Raw genomic sequence first — 15684 nt, forward strand, 5'->3', positions numbered from 1 at the left:
CGAAACAAAGCAACGACTGCAAAAGCTTACATGTCACACCCTGGCTTTTGCGAAAGCGTGGGTTTATTTGGTGTGACTTCTTAATACCATAGCAATTATCATAACCATGCTATATGAAAATAAAACCATGATAGTCATCCATTCATCAAGTTTTAAAAATTACCACAACAACACTGTTTAAAATTCCACACTTAAAACAGTTTATAACATGACATGATTTAAAATATGTTCACAAGACACAACCAAAAGACATGAATAAAAACACAGTTTAAGACTTGTGACCCGTCCAGGCAAAGGTCACATTTCCTAAACTCGGATGACATCATTATTCCTTACGCAGCTTGACGTGAATGCATACCTTGCCAGATCCACTAATTTCCTGAAATACATGTAATTTGAAAAATCAACAAAAAGTTGAGCGAGTTCATGTAAAAGTGAGTATGAATAAACCTTTAAAGTATGTATAAAAGTCCTAGTATGTAGCAATAAGGAAAAAGAGATCACCAATGGGTTGCAAAGCCACTGGTATGTGTGAGAAAGTGCAGGGAAACTCAAACCTAGCAAATTTGTTACCGAGCTTCGGCTGGAAGACACAGTCACCTCTATGGGCCGCCCCGGCCTCACGGGTGTGGGCTCGCTACACCCAAATAGATCTATCACTCTTTTGTCCCTCGGTCCTAACAATGAGGATTAATGGCCTCAAGTGTTGTGCCCACCCCTCACATGATCTAGTAGTATAAACCCTCCCTACGCTAACCATACCATGTAAATAAATGTATGTAATAATTATCGCATGTATTTCACCCCTGAAGTATAAAACTGAAAACAGTAAAGAGAAAAGGGGGACATGAACTCACAGAAGTGCGTATCCTGAAACGTCAAACTCCAACTCTATCTGCTACGTGACGACCTACACGTACTAATGCCTATTAGAAGGATGGCCGTGCCTTGGCTTAGGGTTTAACGTTTTTGGAAAAATAGTTAGGCAACTATTTCGTATTCACACTTCTTAATTATTTTATAAGTATATTTCCTTCCCAAGGATGGGGGTTTTTATACATATACATGTTATAATTCCGAAAATATATTTTTAAGTCTCACTTGAAAAATATATTTTAATCACTTGTCTAAAATGTTTTAAATTCCAAAATATATATATTTTTCCCAAAAATATTATATTTTACTTCATACATTTTCCAAAAATAATACTTATCAAAATATGCATATAAGAGTATTTTTCAGAAATACTACATAAGTTACGTTTTAGTGTTTTCGTATTATAACAATACTTATGTAACTTAAATATTTATTTTGTAAGGGCGTTAGTATTATTTTGGAGTCGTATTTTCATGATATCATAAGTTATATTATTTTTAACCTAAAAATAATATATCTAGTGCACACAATGAACAACCTCCCAAGAGTGAACTGCGTGAACAAATCTTGACCGCTGATTAATATGATCTTGATTATTTAATGGGGTGGCATGATTGTAATTAATTGGTTAGATTTTATTGTTTTATTAAAATTAAAAGGGTAGAAGTGTAATTATATTATTTTGCTTATTTAAAACTAGGAAAGAAAATTATTTCCAATAATAAGAGAGTAAATCCCGTAAATATACCATGTATTATACACATGTGTACTATCGTGTTGGAATGTATAGGACAGTAGAACACAGCAATACACATGTGTACTACGGAGCTAAGACAACAATGTTGCGGGTCACATGTGTGCTATACCATGTATTATACACATGTGTACTATCGTGTTGGAATGTGTAGAACACAGTAGTACACATGTGTACTACGGAGCTAAGAGTTATACACAATAAAAAAGATGAGTGAAAACTCTAGTTCAACCAAAAAAAGACTAAAACTATAATTCGAATCTTGCTACTATGACCAAAAACAATGACAATATTAAAATAAGTTAAGATTATTCTAACATATTTAAAATAAGTAATTGTTTTGTAGATGTCGAAAATTTTGGTAACTAATGATGATTTAAATATGGAAGGATTTTGAAATTAATAAGACAATAATTTAAATTCAATATTTATATAAAGTTACAATCTTACCCTTATTAAATGTATATGGAATCAATGGTTCAGATCAGTTCACGCGGTTCACTCTTGGAAATTTGTTCACGTTTGAACCTAATCCTATATATATATATATATATATATATATATATATATATATATATATATATATATATATATATATATATATATGCAATATATTTATCAAATTTTATTTACGAAAATCCACCTCCGGTACTTGGTAATTTTTGAAATAAAAATCATGGCGAAGTTTATTTTGAAAACCAAGTTAAAAATATATTTGTAAACGCTTGTTAAAAAAAATATTTCTAAGTGTTGAAATTCTAGAAAAATTTCGCCAGAGTTTTCCTCTGTAAATGGAGGTGCCCATGCTTTTTAGCATATCATTTTCTTTTGTAAAAATCATTCAACAATCATCAATCAACAATATATAATTTTTTATCACCAACCTTGACAAAAATAATCATGAACCATAAACTTATGAACTTGAAAGTTTGTAAAAATATGTAGTAAATTACTAACATACTTAGTAGGTCTTGTTATCTTTAAAAATATGATTAGTTTCTTAAAAACTTTATTTTTAAAGAATGTGTATTTCCACAACTTCTAGTCATATTTTCTAAAAATATTTCTTTGTTAAATTTTCTTTCTACACAAGTGTTCCTACACTTGTTTACCCACTAAAATGTGTTTATTTCATGTAATATCCAAGTTTTAACAAAACTTGTTCCTTTCACTTGGTTCTTTCGAAAAACCACTCATAGATCTTTAGATCTACAAGTTTATAACTTTATTTTTCAAGAAAACTTATATTTATTCAAGTTCAAAGTTCATGTATGGATGGTTTCATCATCCTTCATATCTTTAATCTTTACATCTTGCTAGTTCATGTTCTTAAACATGATCTAGCAAGTCTAGGTGATGAACCATCTTACTTCTACTAACAAACAACATGTATTAAGCATAACAACACAAGCTCAACATGATTTCAACATCATTTAACACTACTTCATCTCTTTATCCATACTTCATCCTTTATGTTCAAGACTAGTTTAAGTTCTTTAGAGTTTCTTAACATTTTATCATTCAATCAACTATTAACCACTAAAAATAAGAACAAGATGAAGATTTGAAGCACTTACTACTAGCACAAGGCTAGGGAAGTTTCAAAGCGTAAAAGTGGTGGATAAAAGAAAACAAGAGCGGTTCTTGAGCTTCCGAGTGCACCAAGCTTACTTGTTGGACCTCTTGCACCTTTGTATGTATGTAGAATGCTTAGATGGAAGCTTGATGGTGGTGATATGGTGGATGGTGGTGGCGGCCGAAAGTGAGGAAGGAGGAAGGAGAGTTGTTTGTTGTTTGTTGTTTGATGTTTGAGAAGTGAGAGAATGGGTAACTAGTGTGTTTATTTATAAAGCAAGATCATATAATCCATCATGTAATGTGCTCCTAAATATCCAACATTAACAATTAAATAATCAAAAGAAAGCAAGGGTGGGTCACCCTATGGTGACCGTCGAGTGTGGGGGGGGTAGGGGGTTGGGTTGTAAATGTATGGTTACTAATCTAGCTAAAATCTAATGATATAGTTAGTGTGTTGTTGTGTGTTATATAATATAAGGTGTGTTAGGGTGTTCGGGGACCCTAACTAGCTCAGAAAAGTAAAAACAATGTATTTGGAAATATTTTATGTTCCGGGTAAAGTCCGGATGTTCGGTTGGATGTTGATCCGTTAAAGTAAAGCTTTAAAGTGTCTTTTATATTACTTTTAGTAACACGTTAAATTCCCAACACTTTGGAAAGTGTCTAGGACTATTTTGCCAAGTTTTTGCACTTTACTAGCATTGTTAAATGCTGAATTTTGGTATTTAGTGCAGAATTCTGCACTTAAAGTATGTTTTAGGCACTTCTGGGCACTATAACTATCACCTAGTGACGCAGTTTTATGGTCCTCACCTCCCCACACTCCCTACTAGTGTAGTATTCTATTCCTGGCTCATACTGGCCTCAAAAACAATGTCTGTCTAGGTGTTGGTATTGTCAGCATGTTTACTGGGTTATCCGCTCACTGTGCTAACTGTGCTTTGTGCATCAAGTTTGTCACTAATGTTTGTGTGTAAATAATAGAGTGACAGTATAAAAGGTGATGCATGAGTATGTATGTATCAGAAAACAGAAAGCAGTTTAATCATAATTGTAATCAATCACAGTAATTAAGCACTAATTAACTATTAATTAGTTGTACGGATACCTGGAATTGTGAGGGTTGTCACATTACAAGTCTGTCTTCAGCATGTGTGGTGAAGTGTAAGACTGATTCTGAAGTGGATGATACTAAACGAACCTTTCGAACTTTACACGGTCTATCAACAGCTTCATTATCCTCTACAATTGTCTTGCCACGAAGTTTGTGCATCTTTTCCACCTAAGTAAATTAATTTAGAATATAACTCTAAATTCTTGAAATTTTATAACTTTCTTTATCAACACAAACTATCTTCTCAACTCAGCTTTGAAGTTTAAGACTCAATCATACAGAAGAATATCAATATATTGAGACAATAATAAAATAGACAGTATAAAACTAATAAACACTTACATTTGATACAAGACTCGAAGAGGCAGAAATGTCACGAACAGGAAAATCTTTAGACTATAGTTGAGGATTGTTAACATCATCAGCTATTCTTACAGAATGATCTTCAGGCTACAACAAAATTTAAAAAAAAACTTCTTATACTTATTATACATTAAAATATATGCGTAGGAAATTATAAATTTACAGCATTTTTAACATCTGACTCATCAACCAGACGCGCAATCTTTGAATCAAATAGCCCATCATCAGCAAATTATATTTATAAGAAGTATCATATATAAGAAACCATATTTTAAATCATAATAATATATAAATATTACATGTGTATATATACATTAAAAATATCCTCAAAACTCGTAAACTGCTTAGAATTACCAACCGAAGCTCCAGTATCTTCATCATCTAAAGCAACTTCCCCGGAATCCAGAACCTGTTTGTGTTTAGCCTATAAAATGAGATTTCAAAAGTTATTAGCATAATATAATAAAAGTTACTTATCACCGTCATGTTATCAAACAATGTATTTTATTATCAAAATTTTATACCGCAGCCAATAAATCAAACCCATCATCTCCATAAACTGAATCATCCAAAACAACTACATCAGCTTTCTTGAAGAAAACCTCAGTTCTAGTCTCGGAATGGAAAACGGAAAGCCCTCAAACGTTTTAGATGCAATCATGGTGAAAACCAACCAAGATTCAACTGGTATGGGAACTTCTTCAATGAATTTTAACCATCCATCAGTAAATCCGCATCCATCAGTCCATCCTTTCATCATTACATTCCAAAACCTTTCGCCAACATAGATAGTTGCCATCCCATAGTCGTAATTTTTACCGTAGAATTGTTTCCAAAATTTGTCTGCAATTAGCCATAGTAGAAGCAAAGGAATATTTAGTGCCGACTTACAAATTTGATATGAACTAATGAACAATATAAGTTACAACGGATTAGTCAACAAAAGTTAAAATGAGAATTACTCAACAGGGTTAGTCAACCGTAGTTACAGTATTTACACACAACCTAACCATTGTTTAGCTATCAACTATTACAGACCTCTGTTGCTATCCAACAGAGGTTTCGTAACAACTGTCATCCATTATGTCCAGCAGAGGTTGCAACGTGGACAGATCTTAAATATCAGATGTTAGTCAACCGAGGTTAAAAGACTTAGTCAACAGAAGTTAAAAAGGTTAGTCAACAGATGTTAAGATTATAAGGAAACAAACGTTAAACGAGCAAACAGATGTTAGCAAGTTGTTGAGCTACAGTATTTAGTCAACAAAAGTTAAAATGAGAATTACTCAACAGGGTTAGTCAACAGTAGTTACAGTATTTACACACAACCTAACCACTGTTTGCCTATCAACTATTACATACCTCTGTTGCTATCCAACAGAGGTTTCATAACAATTGTCATCTATTATGTCCAGCAGAGGTTGCAACGTGGACAGATCTTAAATATCAGATGTTAGTCAACCGAGGTTAAAAGACTTAGTCAACAGAAGTTAAAAAGGTTAGTCAACAGATGTTAAGATTATAAGGAAACAGACGTTAAAAGGGCAAACAGATGTTAGCAAGTTGTTGAGCTAGCAAAAAATGTTTATAGTAAGTAACAAAATAATATATCGTTACTTACAGTCATGCCAAATTCAGGTCTAATATTTGCTGAAATGTAAGAGTTCTCGTAGACATTTTCTTTAAAACATGAGACAACGAATGACAAACGTCCAATAGCTTTCACCAATACAGCATCTTTCGTTTTCAAACAACAATCTCTAACAAACTTTGTCCATCCATCCTTAAATATACAATGATCATCTCTCGTCCTTACTCGTACTAACCATGATTTGTCACCATCAAGTAACTCTGCAATTCGACCGTACGGGACCTCCTTGACCCACAATAGAGTCTCAAAATCAAGTGGTATATTCTGCAACAGTAGTTAACAAACATCTTACATCAAAAATTAACGTAGAATCCTAATAGTAACAAGAAAGTTAAAAAACATACCAAAAATATAAAATCATCTTCATTAAGGAATTGTAAAAAGGATGGTGTTTGATTGGATAGATTCATATCTGCAATAAACAATTTAAACTTACAAGTTATAAAGATGAACAACATCCAACAAAAGTCATAGACAAACAGCATTGTAAAATAGACGTCACTAACATCCCTTAAACTAAATCAGCACTTAAAAAACAAAAGTACCAAATATTAACCGGACTATTTTTATAATCACACACTTATGGTATTCTAAAAACAAAACACAAAACAAAAATCATCATCTCTCACAACAGTTAAGTAAATGAGCATAAACCATAAATTATATGGTTGATTTATCAATCGTAATGTAGAAGACAACATCACGAAGATGCATGCACAAATTGTGACAGAGAATGCTATCAGTAACTTCATTTAAGTTAATGCAGTACTTAATCAATAAAAATACACCGGATTACAGCAACTATTATTTGCTTCAAGAAAGAATATGAAACGCCGTCAGTGACAAACACATACTCATAACATCAAATAATGATTAATCTAACATATATAATACAAACAATAAATTCAAAGAAACAATACTTGATTTTATATCGTGTAATCTATATTATGCAATAGAACCTTGCCAATTTTGATAAGAAAGTTATTTGAGAAAACTTTCGAATATGTTTTCGGGAGCTTATATTCAATAATGGAGATGAAAAGTATATTAAATGGAGTTCATAGAGATGTTACATTTACACTGGTTGGTTGAAATTAAGTTTTGTAAAATTTATACTTTACCCCCTTTCACATTAAACAGGGCAATTTTTGCATAGCAGTAACCACTGCTTGACTATAAATTTAAAATGTTAAATACAAAAAACTTAGCTTTCACCAATACAACATCTTTCGTTTTCAAACAACAATCTCTAACAAACTTTGTCCATCCATCCGTAAATATACAATGATCATCTCTCTTCCTTACTCGTACTAACCATGATTTGTCACCATCAAGTAACTCTGCAATTCGACCGTACGGGACCTCCTTGACCCACAACAGAGTCTCAAAATCAAGTGGTATATTCTGCAACAGTAGTTAACAAACATCTAACATCAAAAATTAACGTAGAATCCTAATAGTAGCAAGAAAGTTAAAAAACATACCAAAAATATAAAATCATCTTCATTAAGGAATTGTAAAAAGGATGGTGTTTGATTGGATAGATTCATATCTGCAATAAACAATTTAAACTTACAAGTTATAAAGATAAACAGCATCCAACAAAAGTCATAGACAAACAACATTGTAAAATAGACATCACTAACATCCCTTAAACTAAATCAGCACTTAAAAAACAAAAGTACCAAATATTAACCGGACTATTTTTATAATCACACACTTAAGGTATTATAAAAACAAAACACAAAACAAAAATCATCATCTCTCACAACAGTTAAGCAAATGAGCATAAACCATAAATTATATGGTTGATTTATCAATCGTAATGTAGAAGACAACATCACGAAGATGCATGCACAAATTGTGATAGAGAATGCTATCATTAACTTCATTTAAGTTAATGCAGTACTTAATCAATAAAAATACACTGGATTACAGCAACTATTATTTGCTTCAAGAAAGAATATGAAACGCCGTCAGTGACAAACACATACTCATAACATCAAATAATGATTAATCTAACATATATAATACAAACAATAAATTCAAAGAAACAATACTTGATTTTATAGCATGTAATCTATATTATGCAATAGAACCTTGCCAATTTTGATAAGAAAGTTATTTGAGAAAACTTTCGAATATGTTTTCGGGAGCTTATATTCAATAATGGAGATGAAAAGTATATTAAATGGAGTTCATAGAGATGTTACATTTACACTGGTTGGTTGAAATTAAGTTTTGTAAAATTTATACTTTACCCCCTTTCACATTAAACAGGGCAATTTTTGCATAGCAGTAACCATTGCTTGACTACAAATTTAAAATGTTAAACACGAAAAACTTAGCTTTCACCAATACAACATCTTTCGTTTTCAAACAACAATCTCTAACAAACTTTGTCCATCCATCCGTAAATATACAATGATCATCTCTCTTCCTTACTCGTACTAACCATGATTTGTCACCATCAAGTAACTCTGCAATTCGACCGTACGGGACCTCCTTGACCCATAACAGAGTCTCAAAATCAAGTGGTGTATTCTGCAACAGTAGTTAAGAAACATCTAACATAAAAAATTAACGTAGAATCCTAATAGTAGCAAGAAAGTTAAAAAACATACCAAAAATATAAAATCATCTTCATTAAGGAATTGTAAAAAGGATGGTGTTTGATTGGATAGATTCATATCTGCAATAAACAATTTAAGCTTACAAGTTATAAAGATGAACAACATCCAACAAAAGTCATAGACAAACAACATTATAAAATAGACATCACTAACATCCCTTAAACTAAATCAGCACTTAAAAAACAAAAGCACCAAATATTAACAAGACTATTTGTATAATCACACACTTAAGGTATTATAATAACAAAACACAAAACAAAAATCATCATCTCTCACAACAGTTAAGCAAATGAGCATAAACCATAAATTATATGGTTGATTTATCAATCGTAATGTAGAAGACAACATCACGAAGATGCATGCATAAATTGTGACAGAGAATGCTATCAGTAACTTCATTTAAGTTAATGCAGTACTTAATCAACAAAAATACACCGGATTACAGCAACTATTATTTGCTTCAAGAAAGAATATGAAACGCCGTCAGTGACAAACACATACTCATAACATCAAATAATGATTAATCTAACATATATAATACAAACAATAAATTCAAAGAAACAATACTTGATTTTATAGCGTGTAATCTATATTATGCAATAGAACTTTGCCAATTTTGGTAAGAAAGTTATTTGAGAAAACTTTCGAATATGTTTTCGGGAGCTTATATTCAATAATGGAAATGAAAAGTATATTAAATGGAGTTAATACAAATGTTACATTTTCACTGGTTGGTTGAAATTAAGTTTTGTAAAATTTATACTTTACCCCTTTCACATTAAATAGGGCAATTTTTGCATAGCAGTAACCACTGCTTGACTATAAATTTAAAATGTTAAATACACAAAACTTATCTATTAATTTAATATATTTATATAATTAAAATAGTTTTTAAATCCCGATATTAAAGATTATTATAAGTTAAATAAATAAACAATTACAAGTTAATAGATAAATATCTTATTTTCAACAATCCCAATACAATCTCACCTCTCCTTCTCCGGCAAAAAAACTCTACAGTTTCTTCTTCTTCAGACTTGACGATCAGAAGTTTAAAGTTTTAGATCAGGTATTTTTTTTGTTCTCTTGTGTATTTTACAGGTATGCTTTGACATGTTCCTTTCAGTTTTCTCATTTCAAATTACATAAACATCAAAATCATAATCTACTGATGGTAAAATAGATAAACTTATATGAACTTATTTTCTTTATTTTATAATAAGATTTATATCAACCTATTTAGTTACATTTTGATTCATTCCATCTAAATAACAATCTGAAATATTATTGTTTCATAAATATTTGGTTGTAAATTTTACGAATGGTTTTAGAATTATTGTATGAACTGCCATGTAGTGTTTATACATTTGTTCTATCAATATTAATTTTGATAAAATATTTTGCAATCAGTTTATAGTACTCATATGTCTGATTTGTAAGTGAATATAGCCTTATCTACTGAAAAAAACTGAAGTTTGAAGTTGACACAAACATGGATATTTGAAAACTTTATTGTCATATAATATTTTTTATTATACAAGAATATAAATTTGATCTTACACAGTGTTAGATTCATATTGTTGGTTGTAGGGACCATATTGAAGAACACAATATATAAGTTTGGTCCTACAGAGTGTTGGATATTTTTTTATACCTTAAATAGAATGCTTTTCAGATACAATTGATTTTATGTTTTAGTACTTAACTGTTATTGTATTTTTTACTTTCAGATGGAGTTTATGATAATTATCAACGTCTCTGAACTGGCAGACCTAAATGAGGGATTGGTAAACTATATTCTTAGAACAAATTAGCTCAAATCACAATTGTATGCTAAAAACTGTATTTATAAAATTAAAGATATATTAAATGTTGTGTATTTTATATACATAAGTACTTCCAAGGATAATGAGTAACCAATTAACAAGAAAGTGTGAAGTAATAAAGTTGGTTGATTATACGGATTTTAAGTATAAGATTGCAGTACAGAACATCGGTCATAAAAGTAAGAGGATAAACGGGCCAGAATGGACTCGGTTTGTTGAAACTTATAGAAATAACAACATAGACAAGCTGTGTTTAAAAAAATTGAAGGAAGCAAAATTTGAGATAAATGTTTTGAACAATGAGGGATTAGAGATTAGAAACGATGGCTCGAACAGAGCTTATGTTCATGGTTGCTTGATACAGACTGATGAAGAAACATACTACAAGCAGGTTAAAAATTGCTACCTTATTTTTATATATTGCCAGTGTATCTTTTAGACTGTTAGAAAAACTTCTAATTTATATTTTGTATCCTATATAAAATCTAATATGACATTTCTGAAATGTATGAAAATTATAGCATTTACCACACATTTGCTGAAGCAGTTGTCGGAGAGGAGATTAAAAATTGATAACTTGGTTGCAAAAGTACATGGACCAAAGCAGAGTAGTAAAGTTGATGTGTATTATGTTTTCTCTCCTGAAAACAAAAAGGGATTGGCTGGTGGTTTTATGGGACCAGGATGGACCACTTTTTGCTTCGAAAATGACATTGAGGAAAGTTGCCAACTGTTGTTTCAATGGATTGGAAGTACTCCTGAAGACGACTTTAACTTCACTGTGAAGGTTTTTAACAAAGACGGGATTGGACTTCACAGGGAGACTAAACATCACTGCAGCCGTACCAATCACCAACACCGCAAAAAGCGTCCACATTATAAAAAACAGTTTGAATACCATGTTTTAGAGACACACAGCTTGGTATTTACATATCTACTTTTAATATGGTTGATTTTACTTATAATGTTGGATCTATCTTTTATTACTTAAAGTATATGCTGTTTTGAATGAATAGCTAAAGAAAGAATTTCCCTTTACAGGCAATACCGAGGAACTTTGTTCGAGAACACCAGCTAAATGATTACAGTAGAGTTGTGCTGTCATTTGGTCATGTGAAGTTTTTGGTACAGCTAGTTGTTAGGAGAGATCCTAGAAGACCTGACGACAACAACCATCTAGTGATGCATACAAACTGGCAGCGTATCATGGATGAAACGGGAATATCTGTGGGGAAAAAGATGAGGTTTGAGATAGGCGAAGAAAAAAGTGTAACAGGAGATAAAATACACATTGAAGTTTGTTGACATGGTCTTTGAACACCTTTTCAGCCTTTAATAATTTATGTTTTGGTTGACATGTTTGATGGACAAATTATGTAGTCTTAGTATATACTTTCAAAACTTTATGGTTTTACCTTTTTATATTTTTCAAGTAAACATTACTATATTTTGCATCTAAACATTACTATTTTCCATTACATTTCCCGGTCACTTAACAAAAAGAAATATAAGACTCAAAATTAATAAAATAGTATACAACTTGTAATTACAAATAACAGTGTTTTAAAAACTGCTCATACCAAAGGGACAAACTCAACATCTGTTTCGCTAAACTTTGCAAACCAAAACGTCTGTTGAAGACAACCACTGTTGAAAGAAAAGCCTGTTACTTAAACCAAACAACCTCAGCTCATGAGGCAAACAAACTCTGCTGATGAACCAAAAGGTCTGTTAAGACAAAGACTGTTGAAACAAAGGTCTGCTAAAGAGAACCTCTGCTGATGAAGCAAAATGTATGATGAACCTAAGTTCTGCTGTGCAGCATATTACACAATTCAACAAAAGATCTATAATATAAGATCTTTAACGGATGATGATCAACAGCTCATAATGTCTGTTGAAGCACGCTATAACAGTGCTTAGCCTTTAATAGATCTTTAATAGTGCGTAGGGGTTAACAGATGTTAGCACGCTATAACAGTGCTTAGCCTCTAACAGATGTTAATGTATCTCAGACCCCAACAGTTTTTCGACTAACCAATTGATTAAATTTTCATTCATCAATCTAACAATAATATACAACCCTACTACTTATCCAGTCCATCAATATCACCAAAATTGTATATAATGTATAATAACAATATTATATAACAAACAAAAGGTTAACCTTACTTGATATTCAAACCGTAGACATTACATACCATATTCATCATTGTAGCCCTTATAAACCAAACTTTTAACCACAGTTTGTTAAAACAACAGCTAACGGACATAAATAAAAACCACAAGGATTCTTCAAAAATAAGTGGTTTCTACTTATCTCTCATAAGAATTGTTTTTTCATAAACATCTAATTGTTAAGCTTAGTCAGCTTCTTCCGGGTTCTTCTCACATTAGTGGATAGCTCACCAACGTTGACAACATCAGCATCTTGAGCCATCCGCTTTCCATTGGGACTTGATCCAGAATCCTTTTCAACTTCAACGGCTGAAGAGTCGGCCATAACAGAGACAACATCCTTGCAACAGATCACAAAACAACTATTGATCTCATTTAATAAAATAATGAACTCTTTTTAAACATACTAAACATACTTTAAAAATAAATACTCACCCTTGAAGTTCGTTCAGCAGACACCTGGGAAGATTCTGAAAGGTTAACATCTTTAACGTCAGCTACCTCTTGAGTAACCTAAAGGATCATAATATATGATATCATATAAAAAAGTGTAGAATCCAGTGTTTAAAATTCAAAAGAAAAATAAATAGATTGAAAGAGTAATTTTATATGCTACCTCATCAGTATTTTCATCACCATTACCATCTCCACCAACCAACTCAGCAATTATTACTGGATCATCATATGTTTTTTGCACAGTATAAACACGATAGTCATTTTTAAGATTGAACTCTGAAACATCAATCTTAAAAGCAACCTTCTTATCAACCAATCGAAATTTCTCATGACGGAATCCAGTATCATTGGCCTTCACCTGCCTCTCTCTTATGTCACTCGCCGCTAATCCAAGAAGCTTCTGAACATCTCTATCAAACATAACAAAAGAAACACTACCACTCTCATCCTGCACCCGCACTTGCACCTTGAACCTGAAATATACACAACTAACTAAGTAAACTGCAAAACTATATTCAAATATCAGTCTTAGAATGTTACTTATATAAATATAACGCTAAATAATCATCATTGCTTACTTTGTGGTGATCGATGTACATTCACTATGACATTTGGGACAAACCAAAGAAGTCGCAGGCAATCGAACAATATCATCTGAAACATTTTCAACATTCTGCAAGTATTCACTTTTACCCATCACCTTCTTGAAACGCTTACGACGGGCAGCATAAAACCAACCATACTCATCTTGCACAATCTTAATTGTCACAACCACAACACAAGACATTTCCTGTAAAAACACAAGACACTTCCTATAAAAACATGCAGGTGACAAACCAAACAAATAACCAAACTATATAAAAAGATGTGAAACCTTTTCTATCTCACTAATCTCATCAACATGTTTCTTCACACCATCAGTTACAAATTCTTTATGCAATGGAAAAACACTCTGAGACGATAGTATTGTTTGAGAAGTAGAACCACTCCCTTGTCCAAACTTTAGTATAAGCCTTTTGAATACCATAAATGATTAGAATTAGTATAAAAATAACATGAAACCAAGTATTTGACTTGAACATCTATATACAATAGAAATTACATTGACAAATTACCTCCTCCTTAGCTCATTAACTTCATCAATTTCTTCATTCAGAAAAATTCGTGTTGCAAACTTATCACTTTGAACAATATATTCACCTATATGGAAAAGTATATAGATATTTAATGTATACCTGTCTTTATATTGCCAGAAATAAACAGTATAGTGGGATTTGCAGAAAGTAACAAAAATACATTTCCATTCCTTACACTTTCCATGCTGTATAATAGCCATCACATGCTCATGAGGTGGGATTTTAGAAATGAAGTCCTTAATCTGCAGAGCATAATCATTCCACACAGTACACCGCAAAACCTTACCCCTACATGAAAAGAATATTCATATAACGATATACTAAAGACTAATTTATGACCATTTCTTTACAAATATCAAAACAACATTGAATGAATAAAAACAGAAAATCAAAGGAAAATTATGACATTTATTAAAGAAGCAAATGAGCCATGCATTAACTACCATATTCATTAAGAATAAACTGTAGACCTCATTCATTACCATGATTCAGCATTACATACAAACACTATAGATCTCATTTATTACTATTACCATGATCCCACATTAAATACCAACATTCTTCATCTTATTTATTAACATCATTAAATACAAACAATAATCCGTACATGACTGCACATGTAAACAACAACTTACTCCAAGTCTTTAATATCGAATTTCATCTTCTTAGTCTCCTTTGGAAGTCGATAAAAGATTTCAAGATCTCCACAACAAATCACAGATCCAACAACATCTATATAATCACATTATACAAGAATATAAGTAAAACTCTCTAATATTATACAGGCAAGACATGATTACAAAAATATACACTACCAACACTCAAAGCGTTTAACGCCTCTCCTTGAAGAATATCTTCATAAGCTCTGAAGTTGAATGTGACAACCCAAAGTTTCATGATGTGATTTCCTCGTCGTTGTTTTAAATCTATTTATTCGACCTGTGACCCTGTTTAACGTGCTAACATATGTTTGGTAGTTGTGTGGGGTGTGTGTGTGTAGCGGGTCAGTCTCCATAATGTGCTTACGATTGGGCCGGCTTGTTCGATTAACAAACCCTAGACATAAGAGATCGGACTTGGCCCAAACATGGCATGCAGCATCAACCGGCCCAACTACTG

General features: G+C 31.8%; 1 protein-coding gene and 1 long non-coding RNA gene across 2 annotated transcripts; both read right to left on the minus strand.

Moving 5' to 3' along the window:
• Positions 1-339: 339 nt before the first annotated feature.
• LOC110867170 lies at positions 340-6564 on the minus strand. The gene is made up of 6 exons (XR_002551469.1): positions 6307-6564; positions 5210-5528; positions 5044-5109; positions 4665-4772; positions 4317-4490; positions 340-379 (listed from the first exon to the last, which is right to left on the minus strand). It is a non-coding gene; the product is annotated as an uncharacterized LOC110867170 (long non-coding RNA).
• Positions 6565-14282: 7718 nt separating this feature from the next.
• On the minus strand, positions 14283-15462 carry LOC110866813. The gene is made up of 5 exons (XM_022115961.1): positions 15381-15462; positions 15201-15297; positions 14726-14853; positions 14545-14629; positions 14283-14442 (listed from the first exon to the last, which is right to left on the minus strand). The coding sequence occupies exons 1-5, from the start codon at positions 15460-15462 to the stop codon at positions 14283-14285; spliced, it is 552 nt and encodes a 183-aa protein (XP_021971653.1).
• Between the last annotated feature and the right edge of the window lie 222 nt (positions 15463-15684).

The sequence above is a fragment of the Helianthus annuus genome, chromosome 7 (genome assembly GCF_002127325.2).
Source record: "Helianthus annuus cultivar XRQ/B chromosome 7, HanXRQr2.0-SUNRISE, whole genome shotgun sequence".
NCBI classification, from domain to species: domain Eukaryota; kingdom Viridiplantae; phylum Streptophyta; class Magnoliopsida; order Asterales; family Asteraceae; genus Helianthus; species Helianthus annuus.

Coding starts and splice junctions, on each gene's coding strand:
- LOC110866813 (XM_022115961.1), bottom strand. CDS start 15,462: ATGAAACTTTGGGTTGTCACATTCAACTTCAGAGCTTATGAAGATATT. Junction 15,298..15,380: donor GTTAAACGCTTTGAGTGTTG/GTAGTGTATATT, acceptor GTGATTATATAG/ATGTTGTTGGATCTGTGATT. Junction 14,630..14,725: donor AAAGTGTAAGGAATGGAAAT/GTATTTTTGTTA, acceptor TTTTCCATATAG/GTGAATATATTGTTCAAAGT.